Here is a 20928-nt window from a genome sequence, read left to right on the forward strand (position 1 = left end):
GGTGTGCTTGAAAACACTGGGGCCCCAGTATTGACATGATGACCCACCATATATCTTCAGGGTTCCAAGACAAATCTACCTCTTTATATAAGCAACCTACCAGCCATTTCAGGGGTGGCCATTTCCTCTCTGGTACTAATCTAGGCACACATATACAAAGTTCTGTGCTTCTGCTGGGTGGTGGTGCACACCTTTAATCCCAGCACTCAGGAGGCAGAGGCAGACAGATCTCTGAGTTCGAACCAGCCTGGTCTACAAAGTGAGGACTGTCAGGACTACACAGAGGAACCCTGTCTTAAAAAACTAAACAAACAAAAAACCAACCCCCCCCCAAAACCAAAGCTCTGTGTTTCACTGAACTGTGGACACACTCCTTCTAGACCGTGCACCAGGAGGCTAGCTACTCACAGCCTGCCTTTGCGCTTATGTCTGGGCCCATCCTCACACTGCCAGCCCTGGCCAGGATGGAGTCCCTGGAATACAGGAGGCATTATTACTAGAGGGAAGACTAGAGAATCAAGTTGCTCTTGTGGGACCTGGTCTCGGTGTTGTATGGGAAGATCCACTCACCCTTTCTTTTAATGAACATTGAGAACACAGTTACTGGCTCTGAGCTGAAAAGGCACCCTTGGCACTATCAAACCCAATTCACAGCTGCCTCTAGCCAAGTGCTGCCACCCCATCAGGCTCTCTGTCTCCCAGGACCAAATGCTGCCAACAAATAGCTCGAGCCCTCTTCAGGTCAACAGTGTAAACTCCAGGCTGCCCTGCTCTGCCCCGACCACTCTTCACAGAGAACAGGTCTGGCCAGAGAGAAGTTATTTGCTGAAGTATGAAGCATATAAATGAAGAGTTGGTGGCTGGCAGCTCTGTCTCACTGCCTATCGTTAGTCCCAATGGCCTGGAGGAACCCCTAATGCCTGGAGCCAAGTCTGGAGGTAAGCTGGGTCAACTGTTACCATGGTATCCTCCAAGGGTAACAGGCTCTGCAGTTCAGTTCAATGAATGGAAGAGTATTATGCCATGGGAGCCATGGGGAGAGAGCTGGGGAGCAGGATGGTGGGGCATGACTACAGAAGGCACTGTCTCTGACTACTGATTGACTGGCTTCTGACCCCAAGTAGCTGTGAAGACCACCTAGTGGACCATGTCTCAGTAGGCTTAAAGACAGGAGTAGATAGAGGATGGGGGCCAAGAAATGTGAAGCCTCTTGTGATCCTAACAGGCAAGCTCCTAAAGACTACGGCATATGTTAGAGGCACCAGGAAGGGATGTGATCTGAGGGTCACTTCCTAACGACCAGGAGCTGTGAAGTAATGCACTGAGCTCAACCATAAAAGCAAACTGAGTAACTGCCGAGAGAAAGGGCTAGAATAGGGTGCAGAGCTGTAATCAAGTTCATTCCACTAGGCCTGCTAAGGGTAGAATCTAGATGAACAACAGCCTCCAGGAGATGTGGTTCACTGATGGACCAGTCTGGGTCTTGAGCAGTCAGGTTGTGAGTAGAAGCCCTGCCAATTGTCCATCTTGCTGAAGCCTAGGACAGCACATGGGAGATCCACTGACAAGGGAGATGCCCAATCCAGAGACTTGACAGGCAGATGAAGTAAAGGAAAGAAAACTCACATCGAATTTTCCAGGGTTCTGCTGAAGTTTCACCTTGCCTCCTGACAGGTACTGCCAAGCCCGTCCCCGCAGAGAAGGTGGGATGCCCTTCTGGCACCGAAGACGAATCTGAAAGTCAAAAAGACAGCTGTGCCCAAGCATCCACCCTGGCAGCTCCTCTGCCAAGGCTTGGTGGGCCTTCAGTGAGCATTCACACAAGAGCAGAAAGGGACTGAGGGCTTTCCTACCCTGCAATGCAGAGCCCATGGTGGGCATGGGGACTGTGATTAAACATGCTGCCGCCAGGTAATGGCAAAGTGCACATTCTCTAATGACAACACAGGGACTTCTGGACCCCACAACTACAGTCAACTGTTGGTTCTGAGATCCCCTGCAGACATCAAACCCACTTACAAAGAAGAAGCCAAGCATAGTGGGACATACTGTTAGTCCCAAAGATCTAGGACAAATGGCTAACTATAGTGCCTATTAGCCTATCAAAGCGAATGCAGGGCTCCAGGCTCACTCAGTACCTGTCTGTGGCTCTCTTAGCTCTCTTCACCACACCCCTACTTTCTCTAGTCCAAGGCTTCTCTTCTTTTTTTTTTTTTTTTTTGGTTTTTCGAGACAGAGTTTCTCTGTAGCTTTGGAGCCTGTCCTAGAACTAGCTCTTGTAGACCAGGCTGGTCTCAAACTCACAGAGATTCACCTGCCTCTGCCTCCCAAGTGCTGGGATTAAAGGCGTGCGCCACCACCGCCCGGCTTCAAGGCTTCTCTTCTCTTCCCCCAGCTTCTCTTTCCTGTGCAATCCTGTCATTTCAGTCCTCTGCTCTTGGTTCCTGGTCTCCTTTCTAGGTCGTCCCTCCCTCTCACTGCCCAGTCCAGTCTGCTGGCCATGTTCAGTCTTTTTCTTTCTTTCCCTGTTCCGGACTCTTCCAGATGCCTTTGGCTGTTCTCTCCCTCATATCCACAACAGAAACTCCTCAACCATACCTTGCAGTGCCATGCTCTCATTTTCACTTGTACACCTTGAATCCCAACACTTGGGAGGCAGAGGGAGGCTAGCCAGGAACTTGCTGTGTAGACCAGGCTGGCCTTGAACTCACAGAGATCCACAGAGTAACACATGTGCTACCATGGCCAGCCTACTATCATGCCTTTTAAGAAGACACAGAACTGTTTAAGGGAACAAAGGATATTAAAGGGAAGGAGAGAGGAAAGGGATACAGATAGGAATATGCTCAATGTACAATCAATATATACTTACATGAAAATTTGAAAACAAAGAACAACATCTTTCCTCAGAACAGGGAAAACTCTTATTAGCACAGGCTCAGAAACCCTACCACCTCTACACTGTGCCACACAGGCTAGAGGGACCCAGCCCTGTGTACTTCCTACTCCACTGGTCCCTCAGAAATCTATAGGCGAAAGGAGGTAGGCTCCTTCTGGGCTTGATCCCCAAAAGAAGTTTTCAGGGTAGCTGTCTGACCTATATCAGTCAGGTGAGCGCAAAGGGGCAAAGAGGGCCTGAGTTTGTGGGGTGATGGCAGAAAGGATAGGGTCGAAAGGCAGTGACCCTCCTTCACCCCTGCACTAAGGAGCCTGGCCTGAGATCAAGGGGACCAGTGCTTGTGGCATAAGAACACCTGATGTGGGTTTGAATCCCACACTATCCTTGGACCAGCCACTTCTTATCTGCTTTAAGATCTGAATAACATTACATGTTACTGTGGAAGCTTGACGAATTTCCTTTAGGGGAGAAATGTGCTTAGTGTGGGGCTTACTCTCCACCACCATCCCAGAAAGGCACTTGGCATAGAAACGCCAAGGGATTCAGCTGCTCACATTTAAAGCCTCACAAGAGGGTTGCAAAGTGGCTGGCCTTCCTGATGATGAGCATAAGTAAAAGGAAAGTTTCTAGAGTTAAGAACAACTTAAAACCAGGAAGGAGACAGACACCAGGCTGTAGAATGCAGTCAGTAAGGAATGGCAGTTGGCTACTCAAAAGAGCCAAGCTGGGGCTTCTGACCACTTGAAAACTGGGAGAGAAGGGAGCAGAAGAGAACTGCATAGACACTGGGGACAATTTCCTGTTGCTGTGGGACAAGGGTCACCTTAAGGAAGCCACTTTTGGCAGGCTTTGGCAGTGGGACATAGGACAGTGCAGAGCCACAGGTCCTTCAAGCTCCCACACTTGGGCAAAGTCAGCCTGAGACAACCTTCTCTCAGCCCATCACACATGCCTGCTGCAGGACAGTCCTGGATGCACTCAGCCTACTGTGATGCTCCCATGGACACCAGGGCGAGGGCAGGAAATGGAGAGTCAAGTGCACATCCAGCCTTTTCCAGATCCCTACTCTTTAGCACAAAGGTACTGGAGATGGTCATCAGCCTGCCTTAGGGAGGACAGACAGAATGAGTTAGGATAACACATGAGGAAGTATGGTTAGAATACTCAAAAGATTACCAGTCTCTATGGCAAACTTGAAGGGGGTCATCAATGACAGCTAAGTGAAGCCACACCCTTGCCTGCTGAACTCTGGGAGGGCAGAGTCCTGACTCCCTGTAGGCCTTCACTTCTGTCCTGAGCACAACTGGGAGGTGGAGGAAGGCATCCTCCTAGCAGGACTAAGGATGAATCCAGGAGAAATGCTGGGTCTGAGCCCACTTCCCAGAATGGTTATTACCCTTCCTGTGACATGACTTCCTAAGTGGAAGAATCCATGCTTCCAGAGCCAGGCAAGAGTTACCCAAGCAGAACACGATGTGGCCACAGCTGAAGCAGCAGTCTTGGTTTGGGTTTCTGAGTACCATGGGCTAAAGCATGCCTCTAAAGGCCTCTGCAGGGCAAAGGCAGCCCTTGGCTCTACCCACAGTGCCAGCGAAGTCAAAGGGAAAAGGAAGGGTTTCAGGGCGATCTACTAGAGGAGGTCCCCTACAGCTACAAAAGAGAGGTACAGAGCTAGCTACAGCTCAGGGTAAGAACTGCAGGGAAGATAAGGTAGTGCCCCAAAGTTAGCCAGGGAACAACTAGAGAATAAGTGTCCTAAAAATACTGAGTTTATCAGGTATGGTGGCACATGCCTATAATCCCAGCACTTAGAAGAACTACAGCAAGTTGGAGACTAGCCTGGTTTATAGAGCAACATACACACACACACACACACACACACACACACACACACTGTGGGGGCAGGGAGAAAGGGAGGGTGAAAGAAGGAGAAGGGAAGGGAAGATTCTTTCTTTTCTTGCACATGCTAAGGACATATTCTATTACAGAACTCTACTCCCAACCCTACACAGAATAACAAGAAAGAGCCCCAGCCTGGATGAGCCTCTCCCACTTGGCAGCATGTGAAGCACTTCCTGTTACCACCTTGTAAGGATCCTCATAAAAAGGCTTAGCACTCCCACTAGACTAAGGGCTCTGAGTCTGAGGAGAGGGAGACGACTTGTCCTAAATTACATAGCTCACGCATGAGGACACACGTGAGACTGAGCCCACACTCTCTCCAGACTTGCAGCTCTGGGCCAGCAGACAAGTGTGTCAGCTGATGACAGGAAGCAATGAGCTAACTTTGTAGATTGGGAATTTGCACAGACTGGTCATGAGAGGCCAGGCAGAGATTAAACTCTGCAAAGGGCTCCCAAGGACATTGATACACTTCAGAAAGGTAATTGAGTATGATGTTCCCATAGGTGGACCAAGTCTATACCTAAGGACAGTCTAAGTAGACAGAGAATGGGTATTCTCATTTCTGTAGCACTACTTGTAAATTGTAGGGCTACTTTTCTTTCTTTTCACTCTGGCCAGGAGACAAGAGGAAAATCATCAACTTGTGTAGGTGGTGAAGAAGGCCCTTACTGTGGGGGGTCAATAGTGTAGACACTAAAGCTTGCTGCCTGGCTTCATATCTTGACTCTTAGGTCATTGGTAAAGCAAGCGTGTTGCTACTACTAACTTCATCAGGATGTCAGCTAGATTATTGCAGTCAAGACATGAACCCTAAAAATGTTCCCACAAGTTAGCTGCATTAAGATTAGGAAGCTCTTCAGCCCTTCTTCTGCCAGGTGTAAAGCAAAATTACCAATGAGGGCTGTTGGCTACAGAGCGGCTCTGAGGTTTAACTCCAGGACAAAGTTCTATGCAGCTCTTCGCTGAAGTCAGATGCCAGGTCCTAACTCTGTCCCAGTCCTAAAGCCAGGTTTACTCCCCACCTGACCAATAGAGGACCCCTAAGGCAGTCTGGCAGTTGGAGAAGCCCCATTTTGCTATAAAGATGAAGTTCATCCCCCTTTTCCCTCCCCACCCCAGACTGCACAAGGCCAGGCCCCTTACCTTTTTGTGCTTCTTGGCCATCCATTTGTCCCAGTTGTTGAGCATGTCCAGCCACTTGGACTCCCTCTGCCTCAGCACCTCCAGGGGAACTTCCTCCAGCCTGTGGATGCAGGGCAGGGTATCAGATGTGTCAAGACAAGCAAAGGCCCTGGCTCTGGCCAGCCCTGTAGTCCACTGCACTCTGCCTCTAGACCTCCTTCAGGTCTGCAGACTCATGATGCCCTGCTACAGATGAGCACAAATGTTGCAGGCCAGATACAACAGGTGCAAGTGCCTACTCTCCCGATGTGTCAAGGGATCAGGGACACCTTGCCTCTCCAGGTCAAAGGCTGATGTGTGCCTCTGTGCACTGAAGTCAAACATTCCTGTCTCAGGCCTGCCTTAGTAAATAAGCTCTTCAGGGGCCAGCATGTAAGAGTGAAGCTGGATGCAAAAACTAGTCAAGCAAGTACAGAAATATCATGCTCACCTTTTCACCTGAGCCAAACTCATTACTCAGACTTTTCCCAATTATACGCTCACTCTTTCCCACCTCTCAACCTCCACTCAGGCCAACCCCTTGGCGGAATGCTCCCCAAGTGGTCTCCACCTATTAAACTTATAGAGACACTTCAAAGTCCTTCAAATGCCACCTTCTATATTTGTGCACCTACTGACTGAGCAGCTGTGTCAGTTCTGGGCAGGCTAAGCAGATTCTTGTTCCCAGACCCCTTGTAGAGTTGACATTTGATGGGTGCCGAGGCTCAGCCCAAGCAGATCAACACCAAAGCAGGCAGAGGTGGGTTGGGGGAGGAATCCCTGTCTTCTGTGGAGAGCAGTCACTGAATAAGCTTCCTCAGAGAATAAGCCCTGGAAACCCACAAGTTCACAGAACTCTCAAAAACAGAGAAAAGCCGGGCGGTGGTGGCGCACGCCTTTAATCCCAGCACTCGGGAGGCAGAGGCAGGCGGATCTCTGGGAGTTCGAGGCCAGCCTGGTCTACAAGAGCTAGTTCCAGGACAGGCTCCAAAACCACAGAGAAACCCTGTCTCAAAAAACCAAAAAAAAAAACAGAGAAAAGAAGGAAACTACATTTATAATACAGGCATTCTACATATGATTTCTTATCCAGCCTACAGAGTCATGGCAAAGCAGACAAACATGTAACACAAATGTACATGTACAACTCTGTCACACACACACACAGTTCCCTTAAGTGCATTTTAAAGTACTGGCTTATTAAAATCTTACATTTCTTTGTTATGTTTTTGTGAAGTTCCCCCCAATTCCCCATTTGTAGCTCAGTGATAGAGTGGATGCCTAGCATGTGGCAGGCACTGTGTTCAATTCTCAGTACCTCCAGGGGAAAAAAAAAAGTAGTATTTTATAAACTGGGCATAATCCTGGCCCTTTTGAGGTAGAAGCAGGAGTTTAAGGCCAGCCTGGGAAACATGACATCCTGTCCAAAAAAACAAAACAAAACAAAACCAAAAACTGAAAGTACTTGGGGGCTGGAGAGAGGGCTCAGCCGGTGGTCAAGAGCACTGACTGCTCTTCCAGAGGACCCAGATTCAATTCCCAGCACCCACATGGCAGCTCACAACTCTCTGTAGTTCCAGTCCCAGGGGATCCAACACCCTCACACAGACATACAGGCAAGCAAAACACCAGTGCACATAAAATAAAATAAAAATAAAAAAATCATTAAAAAATTAAGTACTTTACAGTATTAAGAAAGGATTAGATACAGACAAGGAAACAGACACAGAGAAGTTAACATACCCAGGGAGGGTATCCTGCTCAGAGTCAGACAGAAAATCAGTGAGGAACCTAGACTCAATTCCAAGTCAGACCCTATATGGCCCAAAGCTGGCATTCAGTCCTATTGACTGCCCTGAAAGGGGCACAGGGTAGGAGGCACTTGAGGCAGCTCTGGGGAGCTCTCAGGCACAGGACATGGTAGAGCTGGGCCTGGCCCAGAGTTGGAGTTTCTGATCCTCTATGCCGGAAGGAAATACGTTGCTGTGACTTTTACTGGTTGCAAGTGGAGAGGGAGGGGCCCTGGCAGAGCTGAGGCCTCCAGGATGCCAAAAGGCAAGTCCTCTTGTTTAGTGCACTTTATCTGGGGAACTGAGCCTGAACTCAGCCTTGGAACAGAATTTGCCTAGGATTAAAAACAAAAAACCGGGCCTCTTAACACACTGACACTAGTCACTGTGCCTTAAACTATCTCTCTAACCTAGGGCAGGTCCAAGGCACAAAGTTACTTTCTTTCTCTCTTGGGTAAAAACAAAGCAGTGTCATGGTGGTGGCGCACACCTTTAATCCCCACACTTGGAAGGCAGGGCCAGGTGGATCTCTGTGAGTTCAAGGCAGCCTGGGCTACAGAGTGAGTTCCAGGACAGGCTCCAAAGTTACAGAGAAACCCTGTCTCGAGGAGAGAGAGAGAGAGAGAGAGAGAGAGAGAGAGAGAGAGAGAGAGAGAGAGAGAGAGAGAGAAAACACAAAGCTGTCAAATAATTAACAAGAGGATACACATGTTCAGGCAAACCCCAAATACCTAAGAAGCAAAAATCAAAGGTCCCTACACCCCACGCCACGATGACGTGTATACTAACAACAGTATTCACTTAGGCAACAAGTCAGTGATGAGTCTTCTAGTTAACTAAACCGCGGGTAGGGTGCCCACGAGAAAACAGGAAGTTCTAGCAGTAATGGGTGTGATAACATCTGATTCAGCCCTCTGTGCAGATAGGAAACTAAGGTTCAAAGAAGATGAGACTTACAACTGAAACTGCTAGTCGCCAAAGAATCCCCCTGAGATGAAATCCCTGCCTATATGCCAGCTCAACCCCGGGGTCTGGTTTTTGTTGGTAAAATGTGAGTGTGGGGCCTCAGGGACACCTATTCTTCCAACTGCAAACACAGGCAAACACGCTAAAAGTTCTGTCAGCTGATACCAGATGATATCTTTGGCAGTTTCAAAGCCCCAGTGCCAAACAGCAATGCAGAATTCAAACAGGGCACAAAACAAAAGGTCATGTTTCCTGGATTCTAAGACCCCCCTGATTCTAGGCTGTACCAATGAAGAGGCAAGTTTCCAGAAAGACAAACAGCTATTGCTCTCAATGTGCCTATCAAACAGAAGATTTGTTTTAAATTTAAAACCTTGAGCTGGGGAAATTTTGAGGAAATATACTCATTTAAATGGCTTCTCTTCCAGTAAAAGAACTTAATCTGGAGGCTGGGAGGGCAGACACTGAGGTCTGGCACTCATCACGGTCTCTAACTACAGGTGGGCATGTCTTCCCACACAGGATGTCCATTTTTTAAAAGTCAGGTTAAAGGGTCCTTCAGTAGAGTCAGTCAGCATCCTAGAAAGCATGTCTGGTTTCTACGACAACCAAGTCCCACCAGCAGTTAAGAATACTGACTGCTCTTCCAGAGGACCTGGGTTTGGTTCCCAGCACTCACATGACAGCGACCAGGTGTCTATAATTCCAGTTCCAGAGGATCCGATGCCCTCTTCTGACCTCCACAGGCACTGGTACATAGACATACATACAGGCAAAACACTCATACACAGTAAATAAAATTAAAAACTAAAAACAAAGCAAAATGAAACAAACACAAAAGCCAACAAGCTAGCCCCCTTCCTTTTCTGTGCCTGTTTTCTTTGATATGTGTACAGGTGATACTGTAAATTGACTTTAAAAGGATGCCAAGAGGGGAGCTGAGGGATGAAGCTGGGAGGATGGGAGTGCTTTAAACAGCTTGGTGGTTTAAAGGCCCTAAGGTGGCTTCCTCCTGACAGTGTGGAGTGTATGAGCCAATTGCTAGTAGTGAGAGAGAAACTGACCAAATGCTCTGTGGGGGTGCTTCAGGTCAGGAGCACACTCATTTTCCAGAAAACCCTCTGGTGTAGGAGGTCCTTCTGTCTGTGTGTTGCTTTCATTGGTTAATGAATAAAGAAACAGCCTTGGCCTAGTTGATAGGGCAGAACCTAGGTAGGCGGGGAAGACAGAACTGAATGCTGATAGGAAGAGCGGTGGAGGAGGAGAGAGACACCATGGAGCCGCCAGAGACAGACATGCCGAATCTTTCCCGGTAAGCCACTGCCACGTGGCGATACACAGATTAATAGAAATGGGTTAAACTGAGATGTAAGAGTTAGTCAATAAGAAGTTAGAGCTAATGGGCCAAGTGGTATTTTAATTAATGCAGTTTTTGTGTGGTTATTTTGGTTCTGGGCAGCCGAGACAAACAAGTGGCCGCCCCTGCAACAATCCTCTTTCTTGAAGGTGGTCTGAGGGGGTTTCTATACCCAAAGAGCCTACTAAGAGCAATCTCTGGGGTCAGCTTTTACTGGAACGGCACGGGTTAGTGCTTATCTAAATGGCAGCCATCCTACTGCTGAACAGGTTCTACTGCTAAATGTTCTTTCCCAAGCTAGGACAAAAATTTCCTGGTATCTTCTCTCTATAATTTCAACACTACTTTCTGGGGCTACAGTGTTCATGCCCTCTTATACCAGACACATACAGCTTATACCTTGTCACCCACTCACCTACTCTTGTCTTCTCTGTCAGCACCAGGGCCTCATATACCATCAAAACCCCCAACAACAACAGTAGTTAGCATTTATACATCACTTACTACTTAACTAATTCTGTCTCAGGATTTCATGTGTTTATCACATGTACCCCAGGACAATGTCACTCTCCCCATTAACAACAGAATACCAGACCTACAATGCACAACTGTAAGAAGTAAAATTGAAACGAAACAAAGGGCTGTGTGACTCCACGGCCATGTTCTTGATCTTTATGCTATAGTCCTACACATCTAGAGGCCAAACCCTCAGTATCCTCACAGCCTGACCATCTGTGTGTACAACTTGCAGACCTTCATCTGGCCTGCAACACTGTTTCTCAGACTTTAAACTGAGGCCCACGGTAAGACCTACATTCTATATTAAGTATACATTCATATAACTGAAATGTTTTATGAAATAAGTTTCCCTTACATGTAGAAATATGCACTCTGATTTTCAAATCAATTTCAGACAGTTTTTTTTAAGTTAGGTAGGCTGGGCATAGTGGCATACATCCCAGCACCTGGAAAGTTGAGACAGGAGGAGTGTCGTGAGTTTGAGGCTAGCCTGGACTACAGACTAAGACCCAAACAATCAAAAAGCTACTTATAGGACAGTGAGATGATTCAGTAGCTGAAGGTACTTGCCTCCAAACATGACAACCAGAGTTTGATCCCTAAGATCTGTTTTCCTTAGACCTCTGCACACATGTAAGTGTGCGCACACACACACACACAAAGTATTAATAAAAAATCATTTATTTATTTTTGGGTTTTTGAGATACGGTTTCTCTGTGTAATCTTGGTTGTCCTGGAACTTACTCTGTAGACCAGGCTGGCTTGAACTCAGAGACGTACCTGCTCTGCCTCCTGAGTTAAAAAAAAAAAAAAAAAAAAAAAAAAATTGTTTTGTTTTTGAGACAGAGTTTCTTGTAGCTTTGGAGCTAATCCTGGAACTTGCTCTGTAGACCAGGCTGGCATCAAACTCACAGAGATCCACCTGCCTCTGCCTCCCGAGTACTGGGATTAAAGGCATGTGCCACCCCGTCTGGCTCAAAAAAAGACTCTTTAAAGTTACATATAATCCTCTGGAACGGACTCCAGTAACTACATGAATGGATGGAGATATTACATCTGAAATGAATGTTCATTACAGTGTGGGTTTGCTCATACTACTTAGTGTTATCCACTGCTGGTTGAATCAGGTCTCACTTATGCAGTAACTATTCCTGATTTTCTCTGACATCATAACTTCTATATATATTATATTCAGGCATATACAAGGCACTTCTACCTACAGTAATTGTCTTTGTCTCTCTAATGTTCAATGAAAGGGAGCCCTAACAGATTAACTATAATTTCCATTTGGACAATAAAGAGAGTGGACCAGAACAGAGAAGCTTAGGCAAAGTCACAAAGTTAGAAAGTAGATGGCTGACCAGAGCTTCTCCTCTGCCACAGTAACTCACGCACTGACGCTGACTCCCTATGGGAGTCTGTGGGGTAAACTAGACCCTGTTCCAGATGATGCATGGTTTTATCTGGCCCACAGGCCCCTGGAGAAGTCCATCTCCTGCCTGTGTTCTTACAGCTATAGTGAGTAGTCAGTCAGCCTATATGTAACACTGCCCAGCAAGGTCAATAGGATGGACAGGCATTGCTGGCAAGTACAACCTCAGCAGGAGATGCTATGCTTAGGAGATTTGCTGTTTGCCAATAGGAGGAGGGCAACTCAGAGACAAAGGTGGTAACTGACTACAGATCCTGCCAGGCTCCTAGACTCTCAGACCTAGCTGTGCTGTGCCATCCTATGGCCCAAGGTAGCAGTGGCACTTCGCATAGCCCACTCTCTGCAAGTCCTCCTAAAACTCAGAAGTTAGAGGCTTCCAAAAGCTCAGAGCAACAAGCCCAGTTCCTAAGGTTCCTGAAGTTTCTCTCCCTAGTCCTTTTAGACTTCTGTTCTCAATTCCTTGGCCTGGCAAACTCAGTAAGGTACTGCACATGCCCAGAACCCTTATATCCTATGTGGAAGCTACACCTTGGTTCCCCTCCTACAAGCTGCACTCCCTAAACCCTAAGCAGACATTCTTACTAAAGTCACAGACCACAGGGCTCGTGCTTTTCATCTCACTCATCAGGGATACTAAACAGGACACCCCTGAAGTCAACCCACCTAGGAATGCATTACAGTCCCTCCATCTATTTGCTGGAAACCATGAGCTGGCGCTTCCCCCAACCTGCTCATATCTGGCTACATCACCCCCGGGCCTTGTGTATGATGTAAAAAGGCAGTCTTCGCTGAGCTGCATCCCCACACTACTTCATCTTTAAAGGGACCACATTCACACCTTGTATTACCCAGGACTGCAATGAAGAATAAACACACACCGTGGATAGTCAGAAAATGGCAGCCAGTTCACAACTTGTATTTGGAGACATAACTTTCACACTCATTTTCTCTTCTAACTAGTCCCCAAATGCAGCTCCTGGACATAGGCAGGACAAGATCATCCTCATTTTACGTAGAAAGTCACAGAGGTCCACAAGATGATGTCATTTATTCTATAACACATGAACTATAGTTCCTGGCATCTATCACTTTATTTTGGGGGGTGAGGGCTCAAGGCAGGGTTACTCTGTGAAACAGTCTTGGCTATCCTGGAACTCACTCTGTAAAACAGGCTGGCCTCGAACTCACAGAGATCCACCTGCTCCTATCTCCTGAGTACTGGGATTAATGGTATGTGTCACCACCAGCTGCATCTATCATGTTTCAGCTATGAGAAAGAAAGAAGGGCTCTGCTTCTCCATTCTCTAAGCTCCCGGTTTCTCATTTCTAATAAGGTGGCTAATGTTACCTGCCCAGGGAGCAACTGTAAAGATGCCTCAAGAGCTGCCCATGTACTAACTCTGCTGAGCCACTACAGGGCATACATTTCCCCCGGAAATGGTTCTTATCACCTCCATTCAGCATGGTTAAGCAATCTGCCCACATTAGATGGCCTGTAAGTGGAGACTGTCACTCAGACACTAACCTAATAGATATAAGTACCCCACACAAAACACAGATTCTGTCTTTGTCATACTCCCTTTCCCTACTCTTCCCTACCTTTTAAGTTAAGAAAGAGAAGAATAGGAAACAGCTTTCACACCTGCACCTCTAAGACAGAGACAAAGTCATGTGAGGAAATCCCAATCAAAGTGTGGCAATTAGAAATATGCAGAGAAATATGGTTAACCATGAGGAGAGGGGAGCTGGGAAGATAAATGATAAAGAGGACGCCCTGCTCTACACACTGGGTGATAAATTCTAGAGTTCATACTCTAAAAGGTAGTAATGCCCGAAAGTACACATAGCTTTACAGTCAGTTTCATAGAAAGGGAGGGGAACTAGAGTATGGGAGAAGGTAGGTAGGGTGTGCAAATGGCTGACAGTCAGGCCTGACAGATCACACAGTTAAGAATACCCTTTCCAGGTGGCACATGCCTTTAATCCCAGAGGCAGAGGCAGGTGGATGGTTCTCTGTGAGTTCAAGGCCAGCCTGGTCTACAAAGTGAGTTCCAGGACAGCCAGCATTGTTAGACAGAGAAACCCTGTAACAAAAAACAAAACAAAACAAAAAAACGAAACAGCAACACACAAAACAAAAAGAACACCCTTCCCAGACAGCTGGGGGGGCTGGTGTCCAGAGGGTAAGTGACTTGCCCAAGGACATGCTGTGGATGGCAGGGAAAAAGTGATGTCTGTAGCAGCCTAGTGCTCCCTCCTGTGGCCTGGCCTCTCTGCCTTGGAGCTGGCTGGCAGTGGCTCCTGTCTGGGTGAGAGAGTCTGCCTTGCTTCACTCTCCCTCACTCCCTGTGGCAGTGAGTTCTGGGCCAACCTCTCTATCCCATGAGACACTTACTGGCTCTGCTCCTTCCGGCTCTGGGTCAGTGCACAATGGTAAACAGGTTCTCTCCACCCTTCACTGGCCTCGGCATCCTGGCCTCTGCCCAGCTCTCCACTCTACTCAGCTCCACCCTGTTCTGTTTTGCAGACTCCAAATCTCAAGGAATCATCTTTTAGTCCACTAAGCTGGGGAGGGCACAGATAGCAGAATGCCCAGGGCAGCTCTCCCTGACAACTACAGGAAGCTGTGGAGGCTCTTCTTAACAGAAGGCACCACTTTCCCAAAACCTAGCCGTGCTCAGGCAGAGTGGTGTTGGACATTTTCTGCTTGTGACTGAGCACTTAGCTCACAATCTCCCTTGTAGACGCCCAGAGTCCACCCTGATCCATGTGTGACTCCCTAGACCATCCTTACCAAACTGTTAGCTCTCACCTACTGTCCTGACTCACTGTGTTCAAGGGCCCTCCTTCTGAAACTTCCTGGCTCCCTATTGCCCCCATCTACAACAAAAATTGTAGCCCCTGGTTCTCCAATCCTCCTGTTTCTTGCACACGACTCCTCTCTCTCTAGTTTTACTCTAGGTGCCCCCTCCCTGAGCCACTTCTCTCAGCCTCCCTCCACTTCTACCTGGCTCCTACTGACCACTGAAGATCTCATCCAAAACTGCCTCTCCTTTCTGTATCGCCTCTAACTGCTCCAGGCACTGCACAATCAGCACGTTTCATTCCACACACTTCTCTCCAGAGCCTTACAGTAAAGATGAACAGAATACAGACTCTGCCTTTGCAGAAGCCAATGGTGCAGAAGCAGCTGGGTGGATAACTAACTCATACACACTGAAAAGAGGGCACAGAGCTTGGGAAAGGTGCTAGGAATCTGCAAGAAGCCCCGGGGTGAGGGTGGAGACGTTTGGGGAGCTGACTTTTAAACTGAGGTTTGAAGGCTGACAGGAAGTGGCTAGGCTGAGAAAGGGGGAAAGAACATAGCAGGCAGAAGGCCCAGTATGCACAAGCGCAAGTTAACAGGAAGGGCATGGCTTGTGTGGGGAATGTGCGCAGTCCAGCAGAGCAGGTCCAGCTCCACCTGACCTCTGCTCTGCTGAGGCAGCATTCCTTGAGAAGGTATGCTCCTAGCGAGCCCATCAGGTCATTCTCTACAGTGCGTCTCAGGCTAAGACCATTACCTAGTACCTAGCTGGCACTTACTTGATCAACACATGGTGAACAATTTCCTTTGTGACCTCGGGTCTGAGTTCTCAGCAATAAGCTGGGAAAACTGACTGCCTTGAGACCAGGCAGATGCACAGTAGAAGAATGCCCTCTCCAGCCTAACACAGCTCTGGATCTTGAAGGATCTTGAAGGCTAGCAGAGGGCTGAGCTCAGATCTGCTTGAAGATGGCCTTTTACAACATTATAGTTCTATTCAATTAACTTGACTGAAGTCTGCAATAACACTTACCAGGCACTTGCTAAGCACCAGACACCGCTCAGCATCCAATTCACATCATTTCATTTAACCCTGATAACAAAGCCCATGAGATGCATTTTCCAATTACCAGCCCCACTGGGCAGATGAGAAAACTCAGACTTTCAGCAAGCTAGTCACTGCCCAGGGTATATGGCAAGCAATCCCTGGCAGGTGAGGGTAGGCCCTCTGCTCTTCTCTGACTATGCCACCCCACTGCAGCACTCAGTGAGATGCACACAAACTTTGGCCCCAGGAAATTAGCGCTCAATGAACTCCCACTTACAAGCAGTGCAACACTTTGCCAGTCACTTTAGCTCTCTGGGATGAGGCTTCTGCCGATGTAAAATCAGGGTTATAATGATAACCACATCTCCCAGAATTAAGTCAGAAGAGACAAGTGACAAGGCCGCCACGCAAGCTCCTCTGTGAAATGGCATTAGGTAACAATGACGGGAGAATGGAGGGGTCACCTAGGCATGCCAGGAAGCCAGGACAAAAGTCCACAAGGCACAAAGAGGAAGAGTGTTGATGGCGATTATGAGGCAAACCTGGACTCTTCCTCAGGTGACTACTGGGTGGCCCTAGGAGGACACAGGACCCAGGCGGCCCTCTGCCACACACTGCCCTGAAGTTATCAGTAAGCCAGCCTCCTCTCTCATTTCTATTTTTTCTTCTCAGGCCACATAGAAGGAAAAGCAGACCTAGAGTCAAGGCTGTCAGAGGGCCTTGCTGCAAACGACTCAATAAGGAACTAATGGGGGAATTCCCAACCTGTCCTGATTGGTCAGGGAACTCCTGACCTCAAGCTGAGTAGAACTAGCTCCTGCCTTACCCCCGAGACCATGGACGAGTGAGCTGAGCACACGAGGGACACATGTGCTGGGTGCTCTTTAAACATCCTCCTCCTAAGATCCCCTTCCACTGCCACCAATGCCCAGAGAAGTCACATGGCTGGAAAGTGTCGGGAGGAGGCCTGACAGCTAAGTCTGCTGGTGTCTTGAACTTGGGCTCTTCCAGACCCAAGTCTAGGTTGCCCTTCCCTGTGAGTCAAGACAGGGAGGAAAAAGAAAAAAATAGCGTCTTCCCGAGGGCAGACTAGGAAGATTGTTCTGTGCACACAGTGTCCAGGGCCAGATGCACTGAGAATGAGCAAGAGCTCCTGGGACCTGTGCTCCCTCACACCCAGCTTTTCTGCCTCATTTCAGGGTGAAAGTAAGGGAGTGTGTGTGCAGACATGGGACAGGAGTTGTGCTATTCCTTGCAACAATTCAGTTACAAAACAACACAGGAGACCTGTTATGAAGAGTAAACATTTAGGGCTGGGCTGAAGTCCTAAGACTGTGGCAGGAAGAGGGGCCACAAGGCGATCACCAGCTTTAGTAGGATGGAAAACTGAGACCCCCAGATAGCAGGCCCAGTTTCATCCCTTGTTCAGCCAGTTTCCCTGCCTGTAAACAAGGCAATTTCCATTACTCCATCAATTTCCCATTGCTCCCATAATGGTTAACAGAGACGAAAAAGATAAAGCTCAGCATAGTGACACAGGCCCTTAATCGCAGCACTTAGGAGGCAGAATTAGGCCGATCTCCCTGAGCTCAATACTGGTCTGGTTTACATAAGGGTTCAGGCTGGCCAGAGCTACATAGGAAGACACTGTCTCAAAAATAAATAAATACACCCTGGAAGTCTCACCAACATGCTGCCTAAACATGACCTGAACTAGGCTGGTACTGACACTAACAGACGTGCTAACATGGAAGAAGGAAAGCACACAGGGACCCATCCCTAACAAAGAGCCATAGACAATTAAGGATGAGAGCTGAAGACTAGGAGAAATAGTCTTCCCCTGACAAGAGCTCATCTTTTGGTTATTCAATACCAAATGATCAGCCCTGAAAACTATATATACAAGTAACATTATACTGACTGTAGGCCGTATTTATATATTTAGGAATAAACACACACACGACTGCACATGAGGGACAACTAAAAAAGAGGCCATTGCCAGGCAGTGGTGGCGCACACCTTTAACCCGAGCATTTGGGAGACAGAGGCAGGAGGATCTCTATGAGTTCAAAGCCAGCCTGATCTATAGATTGAATTCCAGGACAGGCTCCAAAGATACACACAAACACCCTGTCTTGAGCTGGGCAATGGTGGTGCACGCCTTTAATCCCAGTACTCAGGAGGCAGAAGCAGGTGGATCTCTGAGTTCGAGGCCAGCTTGGTCTACAGAGTGAGTTCCAGGACAGCCAAGGATATTATATAGAGAAATTCTGTCTTGAAAAACAAAACAAAACAAAACAAAACAAAAAGAGGCCATAAATTTGAGCAAAAAGTGGGTGTGTGTGTGAGGGTTTGGAGGGAAGAAAGGAAAAGAGAAACGATGTAATTATATCATGATCTCAAAGACTAAAAGCTCTTTTTAAAATTAAAAAAGAGATAAATCTGATTTTAAAAAAAGAAATAAAGCTTCCTTCCATCTGAATACATCTCCACATACATGAGGACCATTGGTTCAGTGCACAAAGCTCATCCAAGAGGAACAAAGTATGCTGGAAGTGCTGGCTTCTGTGGAATGTGCCACAATGACCCCTGGTGTTGAGGCTACCTACCAAAGCATTTTTCCAAGGCCATTTCTCAGAATGTTTGAGATAGATGAGCTCTATTTTCTCTGCAGGGAAACTGAGGTTTAGAAAGGCCAAGTAGCTGATGATATGATAGTTTACATAAGCAACCCCAAAAATTCTACCAAGGAACTTCTACAACTCATAAACACTTTCAGTAATGTAGCAGGATACAAGATTAACTCAAAAAAATCAGTAGCCCTCCTGTACACAGATGATGCTGAGAAAGAAACCGGAGAAACATCACCCTTCACAATAGCCACAAATAGCATAAAATATCTCGGAGTAACTCTAACCAAACAGTGGAAGACTTGTGTGACAAGAACTTTAAATCTTTGAAGAAAGAAATTGAAGAAGACACCAGAAAGTGGAAAAATCTCCCATGCTCTTGGGTAGGTAGAATTAACATAGTAAAAATGGCAATCTTACCAAAAGCAATCTACAGATTCAATGCAATACCCAGCAAAATTCTTCACAGACCTTGAAAGAACGGTACTCGACTTCATATGGAAAAGCAAAAAATCCAGGATAGCCAAAACAATCCTGTACAATGAAAGAATTTCTGAAGGCATCACAATCCCTGACTTCAAACTCTACTACAGAGCTACAGTACTGAAAACAGTGGTATTGGCATAAAAACAGGCAGGAGGACCAATGGAACTGAATTGAAGACCTGGATATTAATCCACACACTTTCGAACACCGGATTTTTGACAAAAAAGCAAAAAATATCAAATGGAAAAATGAAAGCATATTAACAAATAGTGTTGGCAAACTGGATATCAACATGTAGAGAATGAAAATAGACCCATATCTATCACCATGCACAAAACTCAAGTCCAAATGGATCAAATACCTCAACATAAAGCCAGCCACACTGAAAACCTCATAGAAGAGAAAGTGGGAAGTACACTTGAACACATTGGCACAGGAGACCACTTCCTAAATATAACCTCAGCAGCACAGATATTGAGACAAACAATTAATAAATGGGACCTCCTAAAACTGAAAAGCTTCTGTAAAGCAAAGGACACAGTCAACAAGACAAAACGACAGCCTACAGAATGGGAAATGATCTTCATCAACCCCACATTAGACAGAAGTCTGATCTCCAAAATACACAAAAAATTCAAGAAATTGGTCATCAAAAGAACAAATAATCCAATAAAGAATGGAGTACAGACCTAAACAGAGAACTCGCAACAGAGGAATCTAAAATGGCTGAAAGATATTTAAGGAAATGCTCAACATCCTTAGCCATCAGAGAAATGCAAATCAAAACAACTCTGAGATTCCATCTTACACCTGTAAGAATGGCCAAGATCAAAAACGCTGATGACAACTTATGCTGGAGAGGTTGTGGGGAAAAGGGAACACTTCTGCATTGCTGGTGGGAGTGCAAGCTGGTACAGCTCCTTTGGATATCAGTGTGGTGATTTCTCAGAAAATTAGGAAACAACCTTCCTCAAGACCCAGCAATACCACTTTTGGGTATATATCTAAAGAATGCTCAACCGTGCCACAAGGACATGTGCTCAACTATGTTCATAGCAATATTGTTTGTCATAGCAAGAACACGGAAACAACCTAAACGCTCCTCGACCAAAGAATATATAAGAAAAATGTGATACATTTACACAATGGAGTACTACACAGCAGAAAAAATAACGACATCTTGAAATTTGCAGGCAAATGGATGGAGCTAGAAAACATCATGTTGAGTGAGGTAACCCAGATCCAGAAAGACAACTATCATATGTACTCACTCAAAGTGGTTTTAAAACATAAAGCAAAGAAAACCAGCCTACAAACCACAATTCCAGAGAACCTAGACAACAATGAGAACTCTAAGAGAGACATACATGGGTCTAATCTATCTGGGAAGTAGAAAAAGACAAGATATACTAAGTAAATTGAGAGCATGGGGACCTTGGAAGAGGGTTGAAGGGGAGGGGAGAGGCAGGGAAGGGAGCAGAGAAAAATGTAGAACTCAATAAAAATAAAAAAAAAAAGACCAAGCAGCCTTCTCAAGGCCACACAGCTACTTAGTAACTCAGGGAGGACCAGGACTTGGGTCTTTTGAGCCCTGCTCAGAAGCCTGTGTTTGCACTGTGTTCCTAACCCAGTTATTTTATTTGAGTCTCACAAGCCTTTGCATAGCTGCACCTGTAATCACTTGTCTAATGTACGACTTCCCTGTTAGACTATAAGTCATTTGAAAGTAAGACTGGTTTCTATCTGGAAGCTGACACAGGGCTATACATATAGTAAATGCTGGATAAAAAGCAGGGAACTAGCCTGTGATTGAATTAGGAAACATGCTTAAGCCATAAACCACAGAAATCAATTGGAAAACTGGCACCAACACCCTCATACACCTGTGCTGAGTTAAGAGTACTTTCCCCATTCTGTAGCCTTATGCTT

General features: G+C 46.6%; 1 protein-coding gene across 1 annotated transcript in view; it reads right to left on the reverse strand.

Moving 5' to 3' along the window:
• Tbc1d10a (TBC1 domain family member 10A) overlaps positions 1-20928 on the reverse strand; it is a 33235-nt gene that overhangs the window by 5850 nt on the left and 6457 nt on the right. The window contains exons 2-3 of the mRNA XM_057771823.1: positions 5948-6047; positions 1627-1734 (exon numbers count right to left, since the gene is read on the reverse strand). Coding sequence (XP_057627806.1) covers positions 1627-1734; positions 5948-6047 — 208 coding nt within the window. The remainder of the gene's footprint in view (positions 1-1626; positions 1735-5947; positions 6048-20928) is intronic.

The sequence above is a fragment of the Chionomys nivalis genome, chromosome 6 (genome assembly GCF_950005125.1).
Source record: "Chionomys nivalis chromosome 6, mChiNiv1.1, whole genome shotgun sequence".
Taxonomy (NCBI): Eukaryota; Metazoa; Chordata; class Mammalia; order Rodentia; family Cricetidae; genus Chionomys; species Chionomys nivalis.